At 41.5% G+C, this 24424-nt stretch overlaps 1 protein-coding gene across 2 annotated transcripts in view; it reads right to left on the bottom strand.

Moving 5' to 3' along the window:
- Positions 1-24424, bottom strand: part of FNDC3B (fibronectin type III domain containing 3B) — a 387437-nt gene that overhangs the window by 229593 nt on the left and 133420 nt on the right. For both annotated transcript variants that reach the window (XM_060242517.1, XM_060242518.1), the window contains exon 3: positions 21609-21684. In XM_060242517.1, the coding sequence (XP_060098500.1) occupies positions 21609-21684 (76 nt within the window). The remainder of the gene's footprint in view (positions 1-21608; positions 21685-24424) is intronic.

The following is a 24424-nucleotide window of genomic DNA, read 5'->3' as shown; positions in this document are numbered from 1 at the left end:
CAATACTGATTGCTAAAGGCTGCAGTCTTTGAAGACCGACAACTTTTTATTTCAGAATAAACTTTCATGGAATACAGTTGACTCTCCATGGGTTCTACTCCACAAAAATTCTATGCTGGAATAAGTTTGATAGGTGCCACAATGTTTGAATTCCACTTTCACTTTACTTTAGTGTACGGTGGGAATAACTTCAAGGCAAACACCGCTATCCTTCAACTATTTTGCGTGCAGGGGTAGGGCTTTTTTTGTAGCAGGAACTCCTTTGCATATTAGGTCACAGACCCCTGATGTAGTCACTCCTCCTGGAGCTTACAGCAGGCCCTGTACTAAGAGCCCTGCAAGCTCTTGGAGGATTGGTTACATCAGGGGGTGTAGCTTAATTTGCAAAGGAGTTCCTGCTACAAAAAATGTGTGTGTCTGGTTTGTAGTGATTAGATTGCTGGACTAGGATCTAGAAGACCCAAAATAACCACTCTGCCAAGAGAGCTTTCTCAGTGACCTTAGGCCAGTCATACATTCTCAGACTAACCTACCTCACAGGGTTGTCGTAAGGATAAAATGGGGAATGATGTAAGACACTTTGGGTCCCCAATGGAGAGAAGGGAGGAGTATAAATGAAGTATATAAATTACATAAAAGCCTACACTCTGCCATCAAGCTGAAAGGCAGCTTGCTATAGTGTTAAGAGTGTTGGACAAGGGTCTAGAAGACCCAGATTCAAATCTCCACTTGTGCCATGAAAGCTTGCTGGGCGACCTTGGGCCAGTCACGCTCTTGTAGCCTAAGCTACCTGGAGGAGAGGAGAAAGATATAAGCTGCTACCCAGGATTGCTGTGAGAATACAAGAGAACTGGCTCTTGTCAAGAGAACAGAGGAGACCAATGTAAAATACCCTGGATTTCCTGGAGAAAGAGTGGGATACAAGGGTGCTAACAAAGAAATGATAAAATGATCACTGTTACCAAGCAATTACGCAAATGAGGAAAACAGGCAATATACGTAAAAGCAGCAACACAGCTAAAGGAGAGGAAGACCAGAGCAGTGTAGCATGCAGAGACACAGAGGGTAGCCTGCTCTGTGAGTTTACAGGAGAGTGTTTTTGAATTTTTTACTTTTCATAACAGATGAACAGTGCGTTCAATGGCATGCAGTTTGGGAATGACTAAGTTTGGCTCAACCAGTACAATAAGCACTGGCAGTACCAGAAAGTCTTGGTTCTCAGTCAACATTAGACACCAACTTTTATCAAGTACAATGTGTATCTGCTTGTTCTCTCACACACACAAACCACAAGCAACGCACTATTGAAGCACACAGGGAAGATTAGAAGGATCCACATATTTTATATTGTATGTGCTTGTAAAATACATGGCACACAATAAACTGAAAACCTGCAGGAAAAGGCTTTAGAATAATGCAAGAAATATATCACATATCTCAGGGAAGAATGTTTGAAATACTGGGTTTGACAGTGGCGGTACAGTCAAGTTCACGGTCCATCGTTTGTTTGTTTCTTAAATTTTAAAGAAGTGCTTTCTGTCAGTATTTTAATGAGTTTTAGTGATAAATTACATCTGGATTTAATGTGTTAGCTCTACCCAGAAACAGCATGGATTCCACAATGGTAGAGAAGCTGTTTGAATTTGGACAGTGCGCTTTTGCTAAAAGCCCAACTCTAGCCTGCCTTGCTGTGGAAACCCTATGGGGGTCCCCATAAGTTGGCTACACTTTGACAGCACTTTACACACACACACACACACACACACACACTTCTCCTCTCTTTCCTCCCACTTTCAGCATTTAGCAATAAAGGCCCTCAGGCCAGAGATCTCCAGGGACTGGGTGTCAATTGGGAGTCACAACTCACGCAAGCATCAGTTTGATCCGCCCCAGCAGACATCAACAACAGTTTCGAGGTAAAAATCCCCAAACTCCTCTTTTTCTCAGGAATTTATCGTCCGGCTTCACAAGGAGGAAACAGCTGCCTGGATCATTTTTATGCATTAAAAAAAAAAAGCCCAGTGTAATTGTTTCGCTGCAGACAACAGGCACAATGGAAGACATATGAAGTTAATAAGAGTTCTGGAGCTGGCAGGGGCTGCTACTACATGAAGAATATGAAAATGTGTTTCAACCAGGCAGATGTCTAACCTTTTGATAAGTAACAAAGAAATCCCCTCCCATCAGCCCAAGACAAAGAGACGGTTCCCCTGAGATGGCAATTTGGAGACAATTGTGCCTGCAGCACTTCATGGCCAGGAAAAGCTTTTCCATGGCAGAAAGATCTGAGATGCAACACACGACCCTCATGATAGAAGGTTTTCCGCATTGGAATGTCTAAACTAGAGACTAGCTTAGACAGAAATAGATTACTGTCCCAAACTATTTATCCCAACTTAGCTTGAGGTCTTTGCTTACTGTAATTTGATGGTTTTAATTGAATCCTAGCAGACAGTGGACTTGCATAAAAGCCAATGGCACAGGGCAGGAGCTGCCCAAAGGGGCCCACTGCAGAGACCAAAATTGCCCCCCTCATGGCTGGGTAAGGATCTTCTCTTTCTAGCAACGTTGATGTCAGCTTACTCTTGTTTCTCCACGCAAGCCAAGAACAGCCTTAATCTAAAGGACAGACATTGGGGGGAAAGCACAGCAGGGCTATCAACTGACAATCCTAGCTGACTTTTCCAAGAGCTCCATCCTAAAGATGCCGGGCCCCCTCTGGCATTCAACCAGCAAAGCACTTAAGTCAGGGCCTCGATGTAATCCTGTGGATAAGTAAGTTTGGGCTATGAATGTGTTTCAGGTACAACATGAACCCAAAAAATGTGTTACTTTATTCCAAAGAAGAGTACACAGAGCATCTTCCAATAGTGAGGTATGTGCTGAACCATCCAGGTGTGTACTCCCTGGATTTTGTGGCGGAGGCTGCTACCTTGATGTGGAAAAGGTGGGGTCAATCCAACACTTGCTTTGTGCTGGTAGGGGGGCCAATTTTAAGCTATTGCTTCCTCCCATCCCAGCCCCCTATATTGTGCCCATCACTGTTCCAGGGGATGGCAGTGTTTCAATAAGCTGGGAGGGGGTGGGGGAAGAGGACAGAAAATTCCGTGCTGTGGGAGAATTTCCATCTGCAATCTGTTAGGTTCAGCCCAGTATTTATATGCCACATCTCCTGTTCTCCACCTCCTCTCTCTGTTCAGAAAACTGGGAAAGGGAAGGCTGGGGTAGATGAACCTCATGGGCATTCCTGCCGCCAGAGCCGTAGCCAAGATTTTCAAAGTCAGGGAGTTTTTTAAAAAATGGAAGGGGCACTGTTTTACATCCACTGAGGGGCTTGCCACTTCTCAGAAACTTTCTGTGGTAGGGGCAAAAGCCGGAGGTTCTCAAAGTGGCCAAGTAAAGGCAGCCAACCCTAGAAGTTTGGAGTCAAGAAGAGACTGCACCTTGCCCATTCCACACAGCTTCCTTTGCCTCTCACTCCTCCGCCTCCCTCCTCTTCGCCTGCTGCTTTTGATGCTTCAGTGCACTGTTCCCTACTTAGCTCTCCCAGCTCTGGCTGCTGCTCATGAAAAAAAAAAAAACTGACTACAGCCTGGAGGACTTCCTGGAATTCAGGGGGCCCAGCCTGGAAGTCAGGGGACAATGCCCCCACAGGCACCCCTGTGGCTATGGGCCTGCAAACAGTTAAGATCTGGAAACACACAGGGAGGGAGGGAGGAAAATAGATGGGGGAGGGGGGATGGAGGTGGAGATGGAAAGAAAACAACTTTAACTTTAAATGCATTCTCCAAGCCATAGGTTGGCTTGGCATAGAGATGTGATTTAAAGAGACAAATGCCTTCTCCAAGCCAGCCAACTGAGCAGTGGAGGTTTTGAGAGCCACTCAAGGTGTGTGAAAGAGCCACATGTGGAACCCGAGCCACAGTTTGGCCACCCCTGGATTAGCAGCTCCAAGGTAGGTGTGCATACTCTTGATGTGGAGGCCATCCTCTTCAATCAGACCAATGCAACACTTCAGCTTTTTCTATACCTTGTGAAAATATTTCTTAGGGAAATATAATGAATGTAGTCCTCAACGGATGCGGCCAGACGTACCATTAGTGGCGACACAGCTCCGTCTCGCTGACGGATTAAATGTGTTCGTTCAGACATCCACATCTGGCAATCGAGCGTGATCCAGCGTCATTCCGACTTGCTGCAGATCAGTGCCGCATTAATTTGACACCACAGAAAGTCCGGCCCTTTTTCAAAACAGCGACACAAGATCGGCTTTTTGTTGTTTGGACAGCTCACGCGCGATACTGCCTCCCACCTTGTTTTTGAAAAAAAGCCCCAGCAGACATGCGCATTGCCAGATCATCCGGGAATCTGAGATGACGCTTTTGCTTCTCCAATCAACACAGGATCGGGGGGGGGGGGGGGACGTTATCCCACTTTTCAGAACAGGAAAAAAATCTTTCTTTTCAACGTGAGGATTTCAAGATATCATTGTCACTGCCAATTTCTAGGAAAATAATTCCTGCCAGTGCCTTGGTTTGGATCGGCAACGTTAATTCCGGAAACTTTCCCCCTTCCCCCCTGCCGCTGAAGCAATGTTTGATTTCCCAGCTCCAAGCAGTTGGGCGCATGTTCAATGGACCCCCGCCCTCCCAGAAACCACCATCACCGTGTGATCGATCAACTGCTTTTCACTAACGGGACCAACTCTTTATACGACCGTTCGTGTGAACGCCGCCACATTGGATTTTTCTGCCCCGGTCCAGAAAAAGGCTCTTTCGTCTCGCTTTAAGTGGTCCGTCTGGCCGCACCCAAGGTATACTTATCCCAGGTCATACCAGGCTTTTAAGGTCAATACAAGCACCCTGAATTGAGCCCAGAAGCAAACTGGAAGCTGGCATACATGAAACAAGACTGGGGTGATTTGGTCCCGATGACCCACTCCAATCAAACTCTGACCACAGCATCCTGCAGCTTCCAGACAGTCTTCAAGGGCAGTTTCCACATAAAGCACACTGCAGTAAGTTAATCTAGATGTTATCAAGGCATGCACCACAGTGACAAAATTCTTCCTGCCCAGGAATTGCCAGAGTTGTGAAAAGTACACTTTAAATGACTTTTAAGCAGGGGTGGAATTTTAGCAGGAGCGCCTTTGCATATCAGGCCATACACCCTGATGTAGCCAATCCTCCAAGAGCTTACAAAAAAGAGCCTTGTAAGCTCTTGCAGGATTGGCTACATCAGGGATGTGTGGCCTAATATGCAAAGGGGCACCTGCTAGGATTCCACCTCTGCTTTTAAGCAACTTGTAAAGGAGACATACCAATGCTCTCACTAAGTTTGCTTATTCTGCCCTGTTAGTTCTATGACCCATTCGCTTTAGGACCCACCAATTTAGTAAAAAGGATAAAATCCATTCTGAGCTGCCCTCCTGATGTCTCAAAGCATTGTGCTGCTGCTATTCCAAGGAAGTGGTTTTGATTGCAGACGGGACTGAAGGAGGGACGGGGAGCTAGCCGTTGACGCGGCTAAACCCCGCCCCCAGCAAAGCGCGCCTAAACGCGGCGCAGTCCCACTCTCCCGCCCTGGAGGGCAAACAGGTCCGAGCAGCCTAGCAGCTACGCTGCAGGCTGCAAGACCACGATTATACACGATGGACGCTCTTTGCTGAGGAATAAGGGAAGATAACCCCCACTTGTTTACTAGCCTGTTAAAATTGTGGGATCTCAAAGTTTAGAGATTTTTTCATCCTGTGAGTGATTCATCCCTATGCCCCTCTCCTCCAGAGAACACTGAAGCTTCTCTGTTCTGCTCCAGTTGTGGGAGGCCACGTCAGCAGGAAATCACACTGGTTGCCAGGTCACATACATGACTGTCTGGAGCAGCCTGCATACGGCACATGCAGTATGGCTTTTTTTGCTCTTTCCACAAAAATGAAAAAGGCTGTGAACTTCCTGGAGAAAAGCCTAATTCTATGAATGCACTCGTCGCTGCTACGTACATATAGAAAGCCTAGGGTTTTCACGTCGACTCGATGCTTGAAGTTTCCACATTTCACTGTTCCAAAAATATTTCCATTCACACTGAGAATCTCTCCCCGTCTTCGAATATGTACTGTACAGCAGCCAAACTGAGATCTTTGGAAAAGATTAAGAGAAGCCAAATAAAACTTCGCAGCTTCTCCGTCTCTCTTTAAAAACTGGTTTTTGACAATTACATCAAGTAGAGAGTGATTAGTTTGCCACCCTTAAACCTAAGCCTTGGGGAAGTGAGAGCCACACGCACACAAAGGAAGTAATCCAGAAAAATAAAATGGGTATATTGTACGCTTCTCTCCAAACTAAGATCCTACCCAAAAAATAAAAGCAGTTCATCCAAATGAGGAAAAGGCATCCTTCTGTTCACATTCGTTTTATTACAAACTAATCTAATTTTAACACACACAAGCAATTTATTTAGTTAGATATTTATGCCCTGCTTTTCTCCCTAATGGGGGCCCAAAGCAGCTTACAACATCGCTCTCCCTTAGCCCATTTTATCCTCAAAAACTCCCTGTGAGTGCCCTGACCTGGATAGCCCAGCCAAGCTCCATCTTGTCAGATCTTGGAAGCTAAGCAAGCACTTGGATGGGAGACCTCCAAGGAATAACAGTGTCACGACACTGTGGCAGGAAATAGCAAGTCACCTCTCTGAATGTTCAAGCCTCACTAGGGATCACCATAGACAACCATGACTTCCAGGCATGCACACATTTGCACATTCTCATTCTCTCTCTCTCTCTCTCTCTCTCTCTCTCTCTCACACACACACACACACACACACAGAAATATATCCACGTGAGTTAGGCTGGACTGATAAATTGCAACTGACCTCAGGTGAGCTTCCATAGCAGAGTGGAGTAGAAGACCAAGAGAAAACAGCACACATCAAAAGAAGACGACGATGACGACTGCAGATTTATACCCTGCCCTTCTCTCTGAATCAGAGACTAAGAATGGCTTACAATCTCCTATATCTTCTCCCCCCACAACAGACACCCTGTGAGGTAGGTGGGGCTGAGAGGGCTCTCACAGCAGCTGCCCTTTCAAGGACAACTCCTGCAGTAGCTATGGCTAATTCAAGGCCATTCCAGCAGCTGTAAGTGGAGGAGTGGGGAATCAAACCTGGTTCTCCCAGATAAAGAGTCCATCCACTTAACCACTACGCCAAACAGAATCCAGGAAGCATTATCTTTGTATCTAGAGGGAGCATCCATACACGAACAGCTGCCTCCACTGTAAGATGATGCTTGGCTTGTAACCTTCCAGCATTTTGTGACTGGCTTCAGCACCCCACGGCAGCCATTTTGTGGGGGCACCCAGTCCTGCTCTCAAAAGTCCAAGTGGGCTCAATGAGATAGGGACCCTGGCCTAGACACCATTTTGGTTCCCTCAAGGTTTGACTAAAGATCTTCTACTAAGTTTATAATTTAGGAAATAGTTGATCTGGAAGCACTGAGAAGAAGCAGGAAGGTGGCAGTATGGATTTGGGAAAACTGGGCAAATGCTACAGGAAAATCTGACAGGTCTGAGAGAAAACACTATTTAATGCAATATCCATGCAACATCATGTTGTTTAAATCTTGTTGTTGACACAGCGGTCAAGTCTACCCCAAGCTAAGTTCCAATCTGCTGATCAGGCAAACTGAGCCTTAAGAAGAATAATTTTTCCCAGCAAGTAATATGTGTAATTAAGACAACCAATTCAAAGTTACTTTTTTCACACACACACACACACACACACAATATCCCAAAATAGCCACTGCAGTGAGAGAGATCCAGCTGAAGAATTTTAATATGCCAGAAAATTTACCAAAAGCCACAAAGGCTTGTATGGGGAATAACATCCCATGAAGAATCATATGGAGTCTGCAAGGAGTACAGACATAAATATTTTGGCTAACACAGCTGGGGCCGCTGGATAAGAACAGAGGACAAACACTATCGCATGTTGTTTGGATGTGAAGACCTCCAAGGCAGCTTTGGAGAGGAGGCATCTGATACAGGATGAAATTTTAATGAGAGCTAAAATCTAACAGCACAGCCAATTAGGTGATATCCAAAAAGGCAGAGAAATTAGCATGTTTCTTCTCTTCCACATTAAGCAGGCAACCCATGTATCCTTGGAAGATGACAATGCGTTAAAGGCAAACAGAAAAGTATACTTGCTTTGCCAATCCAGGGCTACTTAGGGGAGTAAGATTCCCTTTTGTTTAAACTATTATTCCCACACTCACTCTTATAATGTGAGAAAAAATAAAATTCTAATGGAAATCTGAGGTTTTATTTTTGCTTTTATGCAACTGGTGAGAGCAGAAGCTAAGAGGAAAAGAAAAGAGTCAACAAAGTCCCTTCACTAGGGGATTACGCTTATCAGACAACAGGAAGAGATAAAATACCACAGAAGAAAGCCTGGAGCCACTGTTAGCTCTTCTTTGGACTGAATGTCCTGCTTAAAAACTAGTAGCAGAGTGAAGAGCTGAGAATACATGAAGACAGTGAATGGACAATAAAGAAGTAATGGAGCCAAGAGACACTCACACATCTAAGTGCAAAAACCTACCACTTCCTCTCCGTGCCCTGAGTTAAAACACTGGTTCATTTTCCAATCATTTCACACATTGATTAACTTTAAAGGACCTCTTCCTGCTTTTCTCCCTCAAGAGATCTTACCCACTTGACCTAAACCAATCAACATTCTCACTGTTTGAATTATGTAATCCCACCCACAAGAATATGTACTCTTCTGAAGGGAGACTATCTGACAAAAGAGAGCTTTGACTGTCACCAGGTTGTACCATCTTGTTGGTCTTAAAGGTGTGACTGGACTTGAATTCTGTTCTTCTCCTATAGACCAATATGACAACCCACTTGAAATCAGCAACATAGAGATAAATGTGGCACTGCCTATTCTGCTTAGCAACCACAGCTGCCATTTGCCTGCTTAGTTGTGCTTGAAGATGGATTTTTACCACATTTGGTTTGCCCTGCAGAGGTAAAAAGCTGCACATGATAAAATTCTCTCTTCCACACAATGCAACGATCATTGCATCAGGTCACCCCAGGAAGAACTGAGATTTTCTCCATGATGGGTGCTGTACGCTAGTGATCCTATGATAAATTCTAAGAGTGGGACCTGCCTCTCTGAAGAAGGGGTTGCCCAGAAACAGAAGCAAATGTGTGTTCCTATTAGAGGCTTATGCTGTACCCACCCTATCTTATGAATGTTTCTGTTGCAATAATTGGAAGCCTTGGATGCAGGCAATTAGGAAGATTTTGGAAGCTGTAAAGATCTTTTGCAATGCAATTTTTGGAGCACCAGCACTTTAACTATACCCAATGGAACGGGTAAATTCTCACAAATTTCAAAAGTCAGAAACAGACGTCTGCGTATGCACCGGAATGACTTAATAAACTTTGGACTGTAATTTGTGATATTCTATTTTAGGAATGTGATTATAATATCTTATAGCATTTAGTGGTTGTTGTAGTAATATTATAGTGCTGTAAATTGTTATTGAATATATTTTGCCTGTGGCGTTCCGGATTCGCTTCAAGGTGCTGGTTATAACCTTTAAAGCCCTATATGGCCGGGAACCTGTCTACTTTCGGGACCGCCTTTTCCCATGCGTATCCCAGAGAGCACTACGTTCAGGATCCCAAAATCTCCTTAAGATCCCTGGACCGAAAGAAGCTCGATTGACCAGCACTAGAGCCAGAGCGTTCTCGGTAACAGCCCTCACTTTGTGGAATTCCCTCCCCAAAAACATTAGGGACCTGCGGGACCTGCCACAGTTCCACAAGGCCTGTAAGACCACATTTTTCAAACTCGCCTTTAATGGTTAGGGGGAGGTGGCTATTACCTTCAACATTGACAATCTCACTGAATTAATATAATGGACAACAGAAGTTTGCCATCTCGGATTTTTAATATATATGGAAATGTTTTTATAGATCTAATTTTAATATGTTTGCTAATGTTTTTAAACTGTTGTTAGCCACCCTGAGTCTGTCAGGGGAGGGCGGGATATAAATCTGATAAACAAATAAAAGAAATATTTTGGTTGAAATATTTTGTTGTTTTTTTATACATAGCCTTGTACGTTATTCAGTATATATTGCTTTTATCATCCTTATAAAGTTTTCCCCCTACTCCATTTTCTCCATTACTGCAAACATAAAGTGCCAGTTTAAATTATCAAATGCTTTCTCTGCATCCGCAAAGAATAATGCAACTTCCTTTTCTGGATGCCTTTCATAATATTCCACGATATTTACAACAGTTCTAATATTGTCTCTTATTTGCCTTTTGGGAAGAAACCCCGCTTGATCCTCCTTTATAAAATTTATCAAATGATGTTTAAGCCGTTCTGCCAATATTCTTGTATATATTTTATAAACAGTATTTAATAGTGAAATTGGTCTATAATTTTTTACATTCGTGACATCTCTATCTTCTTTTGGAATCAACGAGCTTTGATATGTACTTCTTGTAAACAAATTATATTACAATTTTGCTTTTTAATCCAATGAAACGTTGCCTTTCTTTTTTGTGGTGAATTTAGTCCATTTACATTCCAAGATAATAATTTGTAATCCATCGTGGTGCAAATTCTTTATGTTCTTCACAAAATCTACGCAGTTCCTGTATGTTTGTAATCGTAATCCTTTTTCCTTGAAGTTCAAAGCTCAAACCTTCCAAACCTTCAGGTATTATCCATCTATACCTCATTTCATTGTCCCGTAATTTTTCTGTCAGTTTCTTGTATGCTCTTCCGTCATTTATCACTTGTCTTGGAAACTCCTTCATAATTCTTATTCTGCTGCCTCCCACTATCAATGTCTACTCAAAGTTTTTATTCATGATCTTTCCCACCATTTCTTTTGTCATATATCTTATAACCACATCTCTTGGTAGATTATTTTTTTTGGCATAAAGTGAGCTCACTCTATACATATAGGCATACATATTTCTAGTCCCTTCAGGATCTTCCTCCAAAAATTCCGCAATTATTTTTATGTATTCTTTCAAATCAGTTTCTTCATCCTCAGGTACTCCTCTCAGACATATCTGGGTCTCCATCAATCTGCAGTCATGAATGCAAACTTTTTCTTGTATTTTTAACAAGGTGGAATCATGTACTTTCACTCTCCCTTCCACCTCTTGCACTTTCTTTGATGTTATCACAGCCTCATTTCTGAGATCTTCTATATCTTTTTTTTGGCTCTTCAATATCTTTTCTAATTTCTTTTTTGGAAGCAGTTATCATCTTCTTCATCCCTTTCATTATCCTGGCTTCCATTGCACCTAATTGGTCCTGCATTTTCTCCAGTGAAGCAGTCCTTGCTCGGGTTTGCTTGTGGTCTGACATGTAAAAACACCGAAAATTTTGACCTCACCAAATTAAATTTCAACTATCAGGTTTAAAAGAGTGAAGCTTGCTTTCTTCAATAAGCCTAATTTCGTCGTCCTCAGAGCCTCCTGGGCTCAAATATTAATTTTTAACGTTTTTATTGTCTCCAAAATGGCGGTCGCGACTTTCTGCCTCACTCTCTAGAGGCTTCTAAAATAGTTATTAACAATAATGTCCAATAGCATTTACCTTATAAACGTCACCTCTGTCAGCTCCCCAATTTTTAATGTCCCGAACACTTTAAAAATTTTATTTAAACTTTAGCCTCCTTGCAATGGCCGCCGATGTTTTTCTGTGATATTATAGTACTAGAGTAGGCTGACGTGTCATAGCATTAAAGAGAACTGTTTTAAAATGATGTATAGATGGTATATGACTCCTAAAAAGTTGGCAAAGATGAACAATAAGATGCCAGATAGATGTTGGAAATGTAAAAAACATGAAGGTTCTTTCTACCATATGTGGTGGACTTGTGAAAGAGCAAAAAAGTATTGGCAGATGATTCAACAAGAAATTTCTAGGATCTTGGGATACGAATTTAAGAAAGTTGCGGAGACTTTTCTGTTGGGATTACAAATGGAAAAATTTCCAAAAGAAGATAGAACTATAATTTGGTACTTGCTTTCAGCTGCTAGGACATTGTATGCGCAGTTGTGGAAGCAAGAAAAAATACCAGAAAAATGGGATTGGATTGTAAAAGTTATGATATGAAGTGAAATGGACAAATTAACAAGCATTTTAAGAGACTATGACTTAGAAGTTTTTAAGATGGAGTGGAAAAAGTTTAGAAGATATGTAGAAAAAGAGTGGAAAATAAAAGGACATTGGACAATTTTTGATAATGATTAAGTCTTAGAAGGAAGAAGAACATTAATCTTTGTTTTTATTAGTTAAGGGTACCTTTAATTATTAGTATTTTAAGTAAATAACACCGGCAGGGGTCAAGTAACGGGGGGAGGGGTGGTTAGAAAGTAGTATATGGGATAGATAAAAAGAAATTATTAATGATGCAAGAAATAGATATTGTTACCATATGTTACTAAATAAAATTGTTTTAAACAAAAAAAAGAAAGAAATATTTTGTTGTTTTTTCACCGTCATTGTTTTTTTTCACCCCAGGAAGAAGGCAAGGGATAGACAGATATGAAGGACAGAGATGTACAATGGTAGTGGTTTCACTAAGTCTGTCAAAAGTGGACTGAAACTCAAGACATACTCAGGCTTGTTCCAACACATTTTCAAAGAGTTGCCAATTCTCTTTTTTCAAAAAATGTGGCAATTTTGTGCAAAGGTAACAAGCTGAAAGTGTTTCCATTACCACACAGGTGCACAGCTAATTACTGCCGCACCTGCACACCTGTACAGCTTGATGTGAGCCAGAGAAGAAACAGTAGTTCTCAAAGGCTTTGGCAATGGTTTGAGAAGGCCAAATGATGTTATTTTAATCAACACACTGTCCATCAAATTCATGAAAGTATTAAACACAAAAAAATAAAGCTCTCAATTCAGCTGCTGCTGGCTTTAAGCATTAATCCAGCTGGCCACTAGAACACACCAGAAATTTCCAGGGGAACAATTGCATCTGGACTGCCCTGCATACAATGACAGGTATAATTGGAAAAGGTGGGATTTTTCAGGGAGGGGGGAGAGGAAAGGACTAATTTGCATAGTCACCCTGGCAGATCAATCAATTGAAAGTATCCACCCATGTTGGACTTTTGCTCACTTGGGATGAAGCATTTGTCAAAATAGAAAGTCTCCGTCAATCCAATGATACATACCCCAAACCCTTACTTTATAAATGTAAGGAAAATTCTGCAGGAGGTATAATTCTGTGACATTCTAGCTGAGTATGCATAGCTGTACATACAGATGCCCCCCACCAGTGTTCCTTCTAAGCTGAGTAAGCGTGAGCTAGCTCACAGATTTTTAGCCTCCAGCTCACACGTTTTTGTCTTAGCTCAAGAAGGATGACCCCAGAGCACACGAATTGATGCAATAGCTCACAACTTTAATGCCAGTAGATCACAAAGTAGAATTTTTGCTCCCAAGATTCTGCAGCTTAGAGGGAACATTGTCCCCCCCCCCCAAAAAAAATCATTCTATGAAGTTGTAAAACTTACTATTAAATTATAAAATATCCCAATCTTACATGGGTAACCTGTATGGACTTCTGTCACATAATACAGATGCTGACTGGATGATCCACTGGAACCCATCCAATTCCCACCTTGCAAAGTTTCTGAAGAAGAAAAAAATCTCCAAGTTTTTCTTCCTGCCTTGTATTAAGACTGGAAGAGCCCAAATAATTCTGAACATGCACATCAAATCTGGACTGTTTAGATAGATCGTATCCATTGTTATCCTGAATTTAGGATTCCCTCAATTCCTGTGTAGCTTATTCACAGCAATTTGATCTGCAGAAATCAACAAATGTATGGAATGGATCTTACCACCTTGAAGTCTTTCTTCAACAAGTGTCTCTTTCTCTAGTGGAAGAGCTACTATGTTGGAGGGAATGATTCAGACTTTGCTGTATGGACTGGTAGGGTACCTGCCATCATCACCACCTAGTAGCATGGATCCAAGCATCCCCCAAGCAATTTAAACTGCTCCTTCGCTGATGGAAGAGATGCTTAAGTCAGAGGATTGAAGAAAGCATACACAGCTTCAAGAGGGGATTGGATAAGCATATGGAGCAGAGGTCCATCAGTGGCTATTAGCCACAGCATATTGTTGGAACTCTCTGACTGGGGTAGTGATGCTCTGTATTCTTGGTGCTTGGGGTGAGGCACAGTGGGAGGGCTTCTAGCCCCACTGGTAGACCTCCTGATGGTACTTTTTTTTGGCCACTGTGTGACACAGAGTGTTCGACTGGATGGGCCATTGGCCTGATCCAACATTTCTTCTCTTATGTTCTTAAAGGTAGGCTCTAAATATTTTTATAAATTCATAAGCTTTCTTTGGTGGAGTTGTAGTTCCAATGACTGCAGGTCAAGGAATAGGAGCTGGTCTAAAACAAAAAAAAATTAGTGACCCTACCAGAACTGGAAAAATAATTCTTTTGTTTAAAATGCTTAACTATTTTTTTTTAATAATAATCTTAAGTACAGTTGTAGTTGAGCTACACTAGAACAAAGTTGGAGTCCAGAAGCACCTTTAAGACCAATAAAATTTTATTCTGAGTGTAAGCTTTTGTGTGCATGCACACTTCATCAGACAATGGAATGGGGTACAATGAGCAGAGTTACATATAGCTGGCAGGCATTGATTAAGCATGCAAAATAGTATCAGGTCAGAATCTATGCCAAAATAGTATAATTAACAAACTGACAGAACAACCAGTTGAGTTTAGATACCATTTGTTGTGTTGGACAACAACAAAGTCAATAAACATGTCAGAATTGAAGAGTGATGGTGAGAGTGTCACAGGCAATAAATGCAGAGTCCATTGATTGCTCTATGGCTCCTGGATCTATTGAGCTACATTGTTGTCCCAGATGTCCTTTAGAGGTCTTGGTGTTGCACCATCTTTCAGCTTGCTCAATGTATTTCTAGTGATTATATATTTCATGCATTCTGCTAATTTTTACCTTGGGGCCTCCTCACATCCTTTATTTTACAGTCATCCGAACAGGAAACTGGTAGTTGTGAATAATTTCAAACCTCCTATGTAAAAGGGAGCATTAAAACTCATGCTGGAGTGCACAGTTGTAAGAGGCAGATACAATTTGCCTCATTAGAGGTTTTCTTCTTTTTGTTCCGTAAGCACCTAGTAGAGGAGAATCTGTAAAATGGCATAAAATTGCCTTTGTATTAAGATGCCTTTGTATTAAGATGCTTAATACAAAGGCATAAAATTGCCTTTGTATTAAGATGACTTCATGTGTGACTACTAATATCTTAATAACTTCATTGCATTTGAAGTATTTTTTTCCAATAAAGTGCATCCATTCTGTAACTCGGTTAGTATCCAGATTATGATGTACTACTTTAATGACCTTAGATTGGAACTGGCAGTTTTAGTGGTTCATTTCAGAACTGAAGAAGCAGGAGAATCTGTTATAACTTGAATGGACCAAATAATATGTGCAAGCTTTTATTCACATCAGGTCATATGCCTGCTCTGCAGCTGTCCATAGTTTTTGATGGAGTGGTTCTTACCTAATGAAAACAACTTTTGCCTAGCTTTCTGGGACAGTTTGATTCTTTTGCTGAATATTTCGGAAACCAGGAACATCATTCCTTTTATGCATTTGATCCAAACTTGGAGTGATCTGTAAAGATTCACCAGATCCGTTTTCTTTGCTTTATATTGCAAGCAAACCTCTCAACAGTAAAGTTTATAATCCTATGCAACAGATTATGAGCAGAAATTATCTGTGCACATGTATCTTCTAAGCCTTCCATATTTGTATTAAGCAGCTTGTAATGTGGTTTGTGCTTGATCTATGTATTTACTTACTAAGATTTAAAATGGATTGCAAAATATTTTTTTAAAACATGAAATTAAGCATCATAAAAACATCCAATAAACAATGCAGTAGGATTAGGATTATAGAATTGTAAAACAATGCAAAAAAAAAAAAAGGAAATAAAAAAAAAACTAGACCTAAACCATGACTTGCCCTAATGCAGACAGTGGGGAGCACAAAGATAGAAAACAGTACAGTAAAGGTAGGTGATACATACAGTTAGCATTGCAACATATAGTTCTGTTTCCTTATAAAAGAGATTTCCTGAGCTTTCCTATTATACTACATTTTAATCCATTTATAAAAATGCCCTCCTGAGCATTTCTACCTTCATAAGCATCACCAAGGTGGCTAACAAATTAAAACATACAAAATAAAAGTGTATCTTAAAGAAATGGAAATCAGTAAAAATACATCATTAAAAAAAACCAGAACTAAAATACACACAAAAACAAGCAAACAAAAAACATTGGGTAGGGAGGAGAGATCACTGGACTTCACCTGCTGGCAAAAGATGAGAACAGAAAGGGACAGATGAGTCGCTCTGGGGAGGGAATTCCAGACTTTCAGTGCCACGATCAAGAAGGTAATCTCTTAGGTTGCCACCCACCTAATCTCACAAGGTGAAGGTATCTGAAGCAGTATCTTGGGACTCGTGGGCATTCAATGAAATTGCTGAGCAGACAGGTTAAAACGGATAAAAGGAAGTACTTCACCCAAAGGGTGATTAACATGTAGAATTCACTGCTACAGGAGGTGGTGGCGGCCACAAGTATAGCCACCTTCAAGAGGGGTTTAGATAAAAATATGGAGCACAGGTCCATCAGTGGCTATTAGCCACAGTGTGTGTGTATATATACAATTTTTTGCCACTGTGTGACACAGAGTGTTGGACTGGATGGGCCGTTGGCCTGATCCAACATGGCTTCTCTTATGTTCTTATGTTCTTGGAAGATTATTGTAGTGGTCAGGTGGGTTCTTAAGGGCAGATGCACTTTCGGGTATGTCGGTCCCAAAGCAAATAGGGCTTTAAAGATACTTTGGAAACAGCAAGTGGTCCAATGCAGCTGTCAGATTGTGGATAGGAGTATCAGAGCATTTAACATCTATCCTACTGCACTAGTTCTTAGTTTCCAGTGCCAATTCAAAGTGTTCGTAAAAAGTACCCCCATACCTTTGGGACCACCTCTGCTGGTATGATCCTCCCCATCTTCTCAGATCTTCACCTCAGCAGTTATTGAAGGCCCCTGGTCCACAAACTGTTCACCTCATGTCAACAAGGGCAAGGGCCTTCTCAGTAGTGGCCCCTGCCTTGTGGAACCAGCTGCCTGAAGAGGTGTGTCCCTGCTGGCTAAGGACTGTTGGGTTTTCTTTCTTTTTTTTAATGTGCCATCATGCTTTATCAAATTGTTATATTATTTTTACACTGTTGTTACCTATTGTGGGTCTTGACATGCCCAGGAAAAAGGAGAGGAAGGGAGGGAGGAAGGAAGGAAGGAACTACTGAACCTGCAGAACAATTTAGGTTCAGAACATTTCAACCCAAAAAGCAGCATTTCTTTTCACCAACTGTTTTGTTCAAACTTCCTAAGTGTTTCTCTTTTTTGGAAGCCCAAATCTCACTATGGGCTCTTAGCCAATCAAATCAACCTTTAATTTATAAACAAGGATATCACAGTGTAACCAGAAAGGGATCTGCCTTTTACTCTAGACATAGCCATCTTCACACTTTCTGACTGTGCCTAAAGAAAACAAATTGGTTTTGGAGGATTCTAGCTCAGCAAATTGCATACATTTGTAGCAGGAGCCAGAGGTTCATAGTGGTCCATATCAGTAAAGTTTTCTTTGTAACATGATGCACGGCAGATCAGAGTACTGTAAAGACCTTTTTAAAGGACATGGTCTGAAAACTGGATTTAATTTACAGATTTGGGGGAGAATCTGGAATGGAGCTATCAGTTTGTATAGAAGTTGCGCTACAATACCTTCCACTGCCCCAAGTTCTCTGCACTTCAGCCTATACTGGAGTATAAATAAATGTAGAATTTATTTATTTTTATTTAATAAGATTTGTATCCCGCCCTCGCCTTATGGGCTCAGGGCAGCTAACGTTTTAAAACAACGATTCAACTTAAAAATGAGACAATATAATAAAACAACAATATAACAATTGGCAAAACTATAAGCTGATCATCCAAGATTCGTTTACCATCACTGCTAATATTGCTTTGGTGCTCACATATTGCTGACATTATTACTACTGTTTTGTTGGCGCTCAGATGTTATTATCCTAGTGCCGATCGGACTCTCAGAGCTATGATGTAAATATTATAATGTAGAATGGCTGCTATATTAGCAGAAATATGGCAATGGTTTTAGAATCGGCATCCAGGACCAAAACAAAGAATAGCTGTCAGAAGCTGGAAATGGTTTAGTGACAAATTTTCTTGAAATGAGCTTTGCAAAACAGGTGTGTAAATTTCAATACCAGACCAGAATTTGTCCAGTTCAAGAACTTTCCAAAGGCAAGTGCAAAGCCAAAACGTTAACAAGGCCATAGTTAACAGATAAGTCACTAGCACAAATCATTTTCATTTCTACTTTAAATGGAAAACACACACACACATGGAGTCAACTTGATGAGATTACTCTATTGCAGGTCACGACTGAAATGTGCCTTTCTTAATGCAGAGGTTCAAGCTATTAATTCTTTGCCTTTCATGATCACCCGGCTTCAAGCAGCAGAGCAAAGCCAAAAACATAGCCCCTGGGTAGGACTTAGTTACTATGAATGACTCACACACAGCGTGTGTGTCTGCTTGCACCACTTTTCCCAGAAACTGGCACTCTTACAAGCAGCATTTTTTTAAAAAGGTGTGAGCTTTACTTCAAAAGTTTCCCCGTGCTAATATGCAGCACAAATCTGCTTTTCTTCAAGCGTTAAGCATGAATTATATATTGATCAAGCATTTTTTCATGTGGCCAAAGCAAGGAAAATCCAGCTTGACATTTAACTTCTGGTTTTCCATGTCTTTCTTAGAACAAATTTAGTATTTATATTTAAAAGGCAAAGGATTCACCGGCAGCTTCGCAGTACTGCTTAAGCTTGCCAAGTCCAGTTCAAGAAATATCTGAGGACTTTGGGGGTAGGGCCAGGAGACATTGGGGGTGGAGCCAGGAGCAAGGGTGTGACAAGCATAATTGAACTCCAAAGGGAGTTCTGGCCATCACATTTAAAGGGACTGCATACCTTTTAAATGCCTTCCCTCCATTGGAAAAAGTGAAGGATAGGGGCACCTTCTTTGGGGGCTCATAGAATTGGACCCCCTGGTCCAATCTTTTTGAAACTTGGAGGGTGTTTTGAAGAGAGGCATCAGATGCTATGCTGCAAATGTGGTGCCTCTACCTCAAAAACCAGTCCCCCTCGAGCCCCAGATACCCATGGATCAGTTCTCCATTATACAGTATGGGAATCTGTCTCCATAGGGAATAATGGAGTGATCAGCAGACAATTCCCCTCCCCCTGGCTTTCTGATGACCCTGAAGTGGGGGAGGGCCTCCAAACTGGGGGATCCCCTACCCTCAACTGTGGATTGGTAACCCTAGTTCTGCTGCAGCTAATTGTGTGAGCTGGGAAAATCTGGGGTTAAAATTTCACCTCTCCTACAAACTTTAAGCTCCTCCATTGTTCTCATGGCTTCAATCCCCACTTATAATATTGTCACACACAGTCTCCCATTCCTCCCACCATTTTATCCTAATAATAACTCTGTAAGGCAAAGAATGACTAGTCCGAGGTCGGCCAATATACCTCATGGCTGAACAGGGCTTTGAGCATCAGTCTTCTTGGCTGAAGGGTCCCCAACCTTTGGTCACCATGGCATCTGCCAACACCTTTCCTGGCATCCACTGAGTGTTTTCAGAAAACGGGCAAGGCCAGATAGGGCTTTTGCACAGCAGGGTTTCTAACTGGCTGTGCAGAACTTTAAAAATGTTGCTTTGGAAGCAGCTACTACTACAGCTCAAGAACCCATTGTGACTGAAGATAAACTGTGTGTTTTGAAGAAAATATTTTCGAACAGCATGCTGTCAGGCATGATTTCTGCCTGAAATAATGAACAGTATACGTAAACCAATTCTCTGACATACCGTAGTTGGCCTTGCCTCCTGTGGCTGCCATTTTGTAGCTGTGCTCACTACTCTGTGTCAGAATTCCAAATGTGCCTGCAGACTCAGAACGGCTGGGGACCTTTGATCTACCTCAACCTGGCTATCCCCCTTGGCTACACTGCAGGCCCACTATTCAGATTACAGGTGTTCTGACTGACACTATTCTAAGTCTGGATCTGGGTACAATGGATTATAGCCCCCTTCCTCACCCCCACCCCAATTCTGTTGTATTCAGGTCTCATTTTGGGCAGGAACTCACAGGAGCAGACCTCCAGAACCTCTAAATGTTATTGTACTTTCTTTCTTTCTTATCCCCTCCCCCCCAAAAAAAAAATTGTTTCTAGGCTCCATTGTTCAAACTCCCTGTGAGAATTTTGCTGAACTCTAAGTTTGGACAAACTTTCTAATATTTTTTTCCACACAAAAAATGGGAAAATAACCAAAACATATAATGGAAATCTTCATTATGCAACTGTAGCCACACAGGAGAAAGCAATTTTAAAAGTATGATGGGAGAGAGTAAGGTTTTATTATGACAATTCTAATTCAAGAAGCATTTTAAGGTGGATGCTGAGCTGATAGAATTTAGTCCAGCTTCCGGTGATGTCAGGGGTGTGTGGCATATGCAAACGAGTTGTGCTAATGAACACTGGCACCTCTTTTTCTGCGAAATGACCCCTGGTTGTATTTGTCAGCAACTCATGAGCCAGCTGGCGTCCCAGGATCCTCCTCTTCCTGTCAAATTTCAGGATAATTTTGACTATACCATATAGACAGATTTGTGGACTAGACTTCCTAATGCTAATGGCCTATTTATCTGGTTCCACAGAATTAATCAGCATTATTTTGCTGAAGTTATTTTGCTGCATCTACTTTACATGTGCAAATCTTAATGACAGCAAGCTCCTGCCTCGCTGCTCCAAACACAGTGATGTTTTGCACAGGAAGCACCATTCAGTCCAATTATGTGCCAGAAAGAGAACCTTGACCAGCCTTTCAGTAAGCCTTCCCACAATTCATTGTGCCATAAGCTGCCACTTTGGCATTGCATGCACAGTAGAAAGCTCACAATGACTGGAGTGGGAGAAATGCTAGCAACTCCCACTTGCTATCAAAATATGGTGATCAAGTCCTACCAAAGTGGCATTTGTCCCTAACACCCAGTATCTTGCCTCTACTTGTAACAATACTTGTAACTGTGCCGGGGGACAACACTGCATGAATCAGTAAGATGAGAATAGTATAACAGTTCGGACAAAAGTAACTTTGGAGTTGTGCATTCATATCTGGGGAATATTCTTCAAATCAAGCTCTGAGTTGTCTACACCTCACCTGAAGTTTCGCACAGCAAAAAAATTAGAAAACTTTGAAGGTTTGTGTACTATGTCATCATGAATGCTTTCTGTTTAATAAAAAGGACACATTGTAAGACTCTCAGGCAGGCAGTTAAAGACAAGGGAGGAAAACTTACTTTCCGCATTAAACAGAAGTGTACTCTGAAAAGACTTCCTTACCTTGAATACACTGAAGTGTTCCATCTTCGCCCCTTATTGTAAAGGTTTCGCCTGGATTAACTTGAACGAAAATGACCTGCCAAAGTTTTAAAAAAGACACATCTCAAATTCTTGCTTAGAACATACTGTTTTGTATTCACCTGAAAACATTCTCCAGAAGAAAAGAGCAAGAGACCAGTAGCACCTTAAAGACTAACAAAAATTTATGGCGGAGTATGAGGTTTCATGAGACACTGCTCATTTCTCAAGAAGTGAGCAGTAACTCATGAAAGCTCATACCCTACCACAAATTTTATTAGTCTTTAAGGTGCTACTGGACTCTTGCTCTTTTCTGCTTTTACAGACAGACTTAGCACAGCTACCCATTTTGATCTTTCTTCAAAATACAGGCATAAAATGGGGGATGAATGGTTTGCAGAGATAGAGCTGAATCCTAGAATCAGTACAGATCCAAAGTATCTTGGTTATTGATTTTAAGCCCTATTTCAACTTAGGGAGGCATATCATCGAAATGGGAACACCTTATTTAAAAGGAAGTGTTGGGAGACACCCCATCTAAGTCAAGTAGAAGAGGCTATTAAACGTTAGCACACTGAATATGGGAGGTTTATTGTTGTTCAGTTTACGTTGTGATCTGCCCTGAGTCCGTTATGGGAAAAGGTGGAATATAAGCCAACTAGATAAATAAAAAAAATAAACACAGGGGTGGAATTCTAGCAGGAACTCCTTTGCATATTAAGCCCCAGTCCTCCAACAGCTTAAAAAGCTCTTATTACAGGGCCTACTGTAAGCTCTTGGAGGATTGGCTACATCAGGGGTGTACAGCCTAAAAAGATCCTCCTGCAAGAATTCCACCCCTGAATAAACATCTAATTAAAGTAAGCTTCCTAACAAGAATAAAAAATTGGAGAGCACAACCCTGCTGTTTTTAAAAGGGGACCCTGTCTCACCTTAACTGAGGGAAAGCACTGAGGCCTAACAAACCCAAACAAAATACTTAAGTTAAAAGGGCCAGTGGGAGCCTTGGACTTCTGTGTATCAGACAGCCCTTCACACCCTAAAGCAAACTACTTGTGAAATTTCAAATGAAATGTGCAATGGGAAAGGATGGAGAGGGATGGATGCATAAGCAAAATAGAAAGTCAAGATTTTGGTTGGGGAGGGGGGTCACTTGAATTCCTTGCATTCTAACTTAAAAGGATTCTATTGTTCATTGCAAGCAATTTTTGATAAGAAAAAGTTGTCACATTATAATGGCGCTCCTTTGTTTATTCCCCAAGGATCTTCAGACAACCTTAGATGCATACTGAGGTTGCTTAATTTGTGAATGATACAGCAAAAGTCGGAGTTGGCGGAATGTTCACCAAGAAATCTTACTCCAAAGAAATCTCTGCTGAGTTCAATGGGAGCAGCTCAGTACCCAGCTTGCTGGGGGGAAAGTGTAAAAGACTGGGGAAGGCAATGGCAAACCACCCCGTAAAAAAGTCTGCCGTGAAAACGTTGTGAAAGCAATCTCACCCCAGAGTCGGAAACGACTGGTACTTGCATAGGGGACCTTTCCTTTCCTAGTCACCCACCTATCAAAGATAGATGAAAATTGAAGGTGGTCTAGGAAAAAGGAATTGATGGTCGAAGAAATGGTACTTCCCAATGATGAAAGAAGCTCATACTTTTTAGTTTACCAAAAAAAAAAGGCAGAAGAGAACTACAAAAGAGTTATTGTAGGATGAGAGACCAACAAGACGTGTCTCAAACACAAAGATATACCAGATTTTTTTTTTTACAGCTCACTGAATCTGAGGTCATCCAATGTAACTGATTCACAGAAGGGGTTAGAACAAACAAAGGAAAGCACTTTATGCCCTGGGTCATATAAAGAATTATAGAATTCAACCACAAGATCTGATGAAAAAGAGCTCAGATATAGACCAATGAAAATATCTACTCATCGCCTATCAGTAACTATCAGTCACAAAAGTTAAAAATGGAAATATCTACTCATCGCCTATCAGTAACTATCAGCCATAAAAGTTAAAAATGGAACATCCATTTTCAGAGAGCCATAAATACCTGGCACTAGAGACTAACATTACAAAAAATACTTGGGTCATCATGGGCGCTCCCAGATCTGGCCAACCACCACCAGAAACAAAGTACTCATCTAGACCAACCTTTACCTAGTTACAACAAGCGACTACATCAAGCAAGATCTGACTGGGCATAGGGCAAACCTGTAAACATGTACTCTCTGACCCCATCCCACAATGTAAGGTCATGAAAGAAATGAATCTAGTTCTGGAGATGATGTACTGACCATATGATGGGAATGGGTTTGCAAACCTGGTTAGTACAAATAGTACTTCCCCTGTCAGGGCAGAGGGCATAGCTCAGTGGTAGAGCATCTGCTTAGCATGCAGAAGGTCCCAGGTTCAATCCCAGTCATCTCAGGTAGTCAGTGGTGCGAAAGTCCTCATCCTGAAACCCTGGAAAGCTACTGCCAGCCTCATTAGACATACTGACCTTGGTGGACCACAGAGACCACTGCCAGCCTCATTAGACCAGGGGTGTCAAACTCAATTTTTACGAGGGCTGGATCTGACATAAATGAGACCTTGTTGGGCCAGGCCATGTGTGTCATAAAATATAATGCCAGGTAGTGGACATGTAAACTTTATAGAGGACACAGACAAACACAATTAAATGTTGTTGTTTTTTTAAAAAACAACAACAAAAAACCTTAAAACATGTTTAAAAGATCAGCACTCTTGCAATACTTTGTTTATTTAACAGATTCTGATAAGTTGAACGTTCATCTC

Source organism: Heteronotia binoei, chromosome 6 (genome assembly GCF_032191835.1).
Source record: "Heteronotia binoei isolate CCM8104 ecotype False Entrance Well chromosome 6, APGP_CSIRO_Hbin_v1, whole genome shotgun sequence".
NCBI classification, from domain to species: domain Eukaryota; kingdom Metazoa; phylum Chordata; class Lepidosauria; order Squamata; family Gekkonidae; genus Heteronotia; species Heteronotia binoei.
This window is presented reverse-complemented; position numbering and strand designations above follow the sequence as displayed.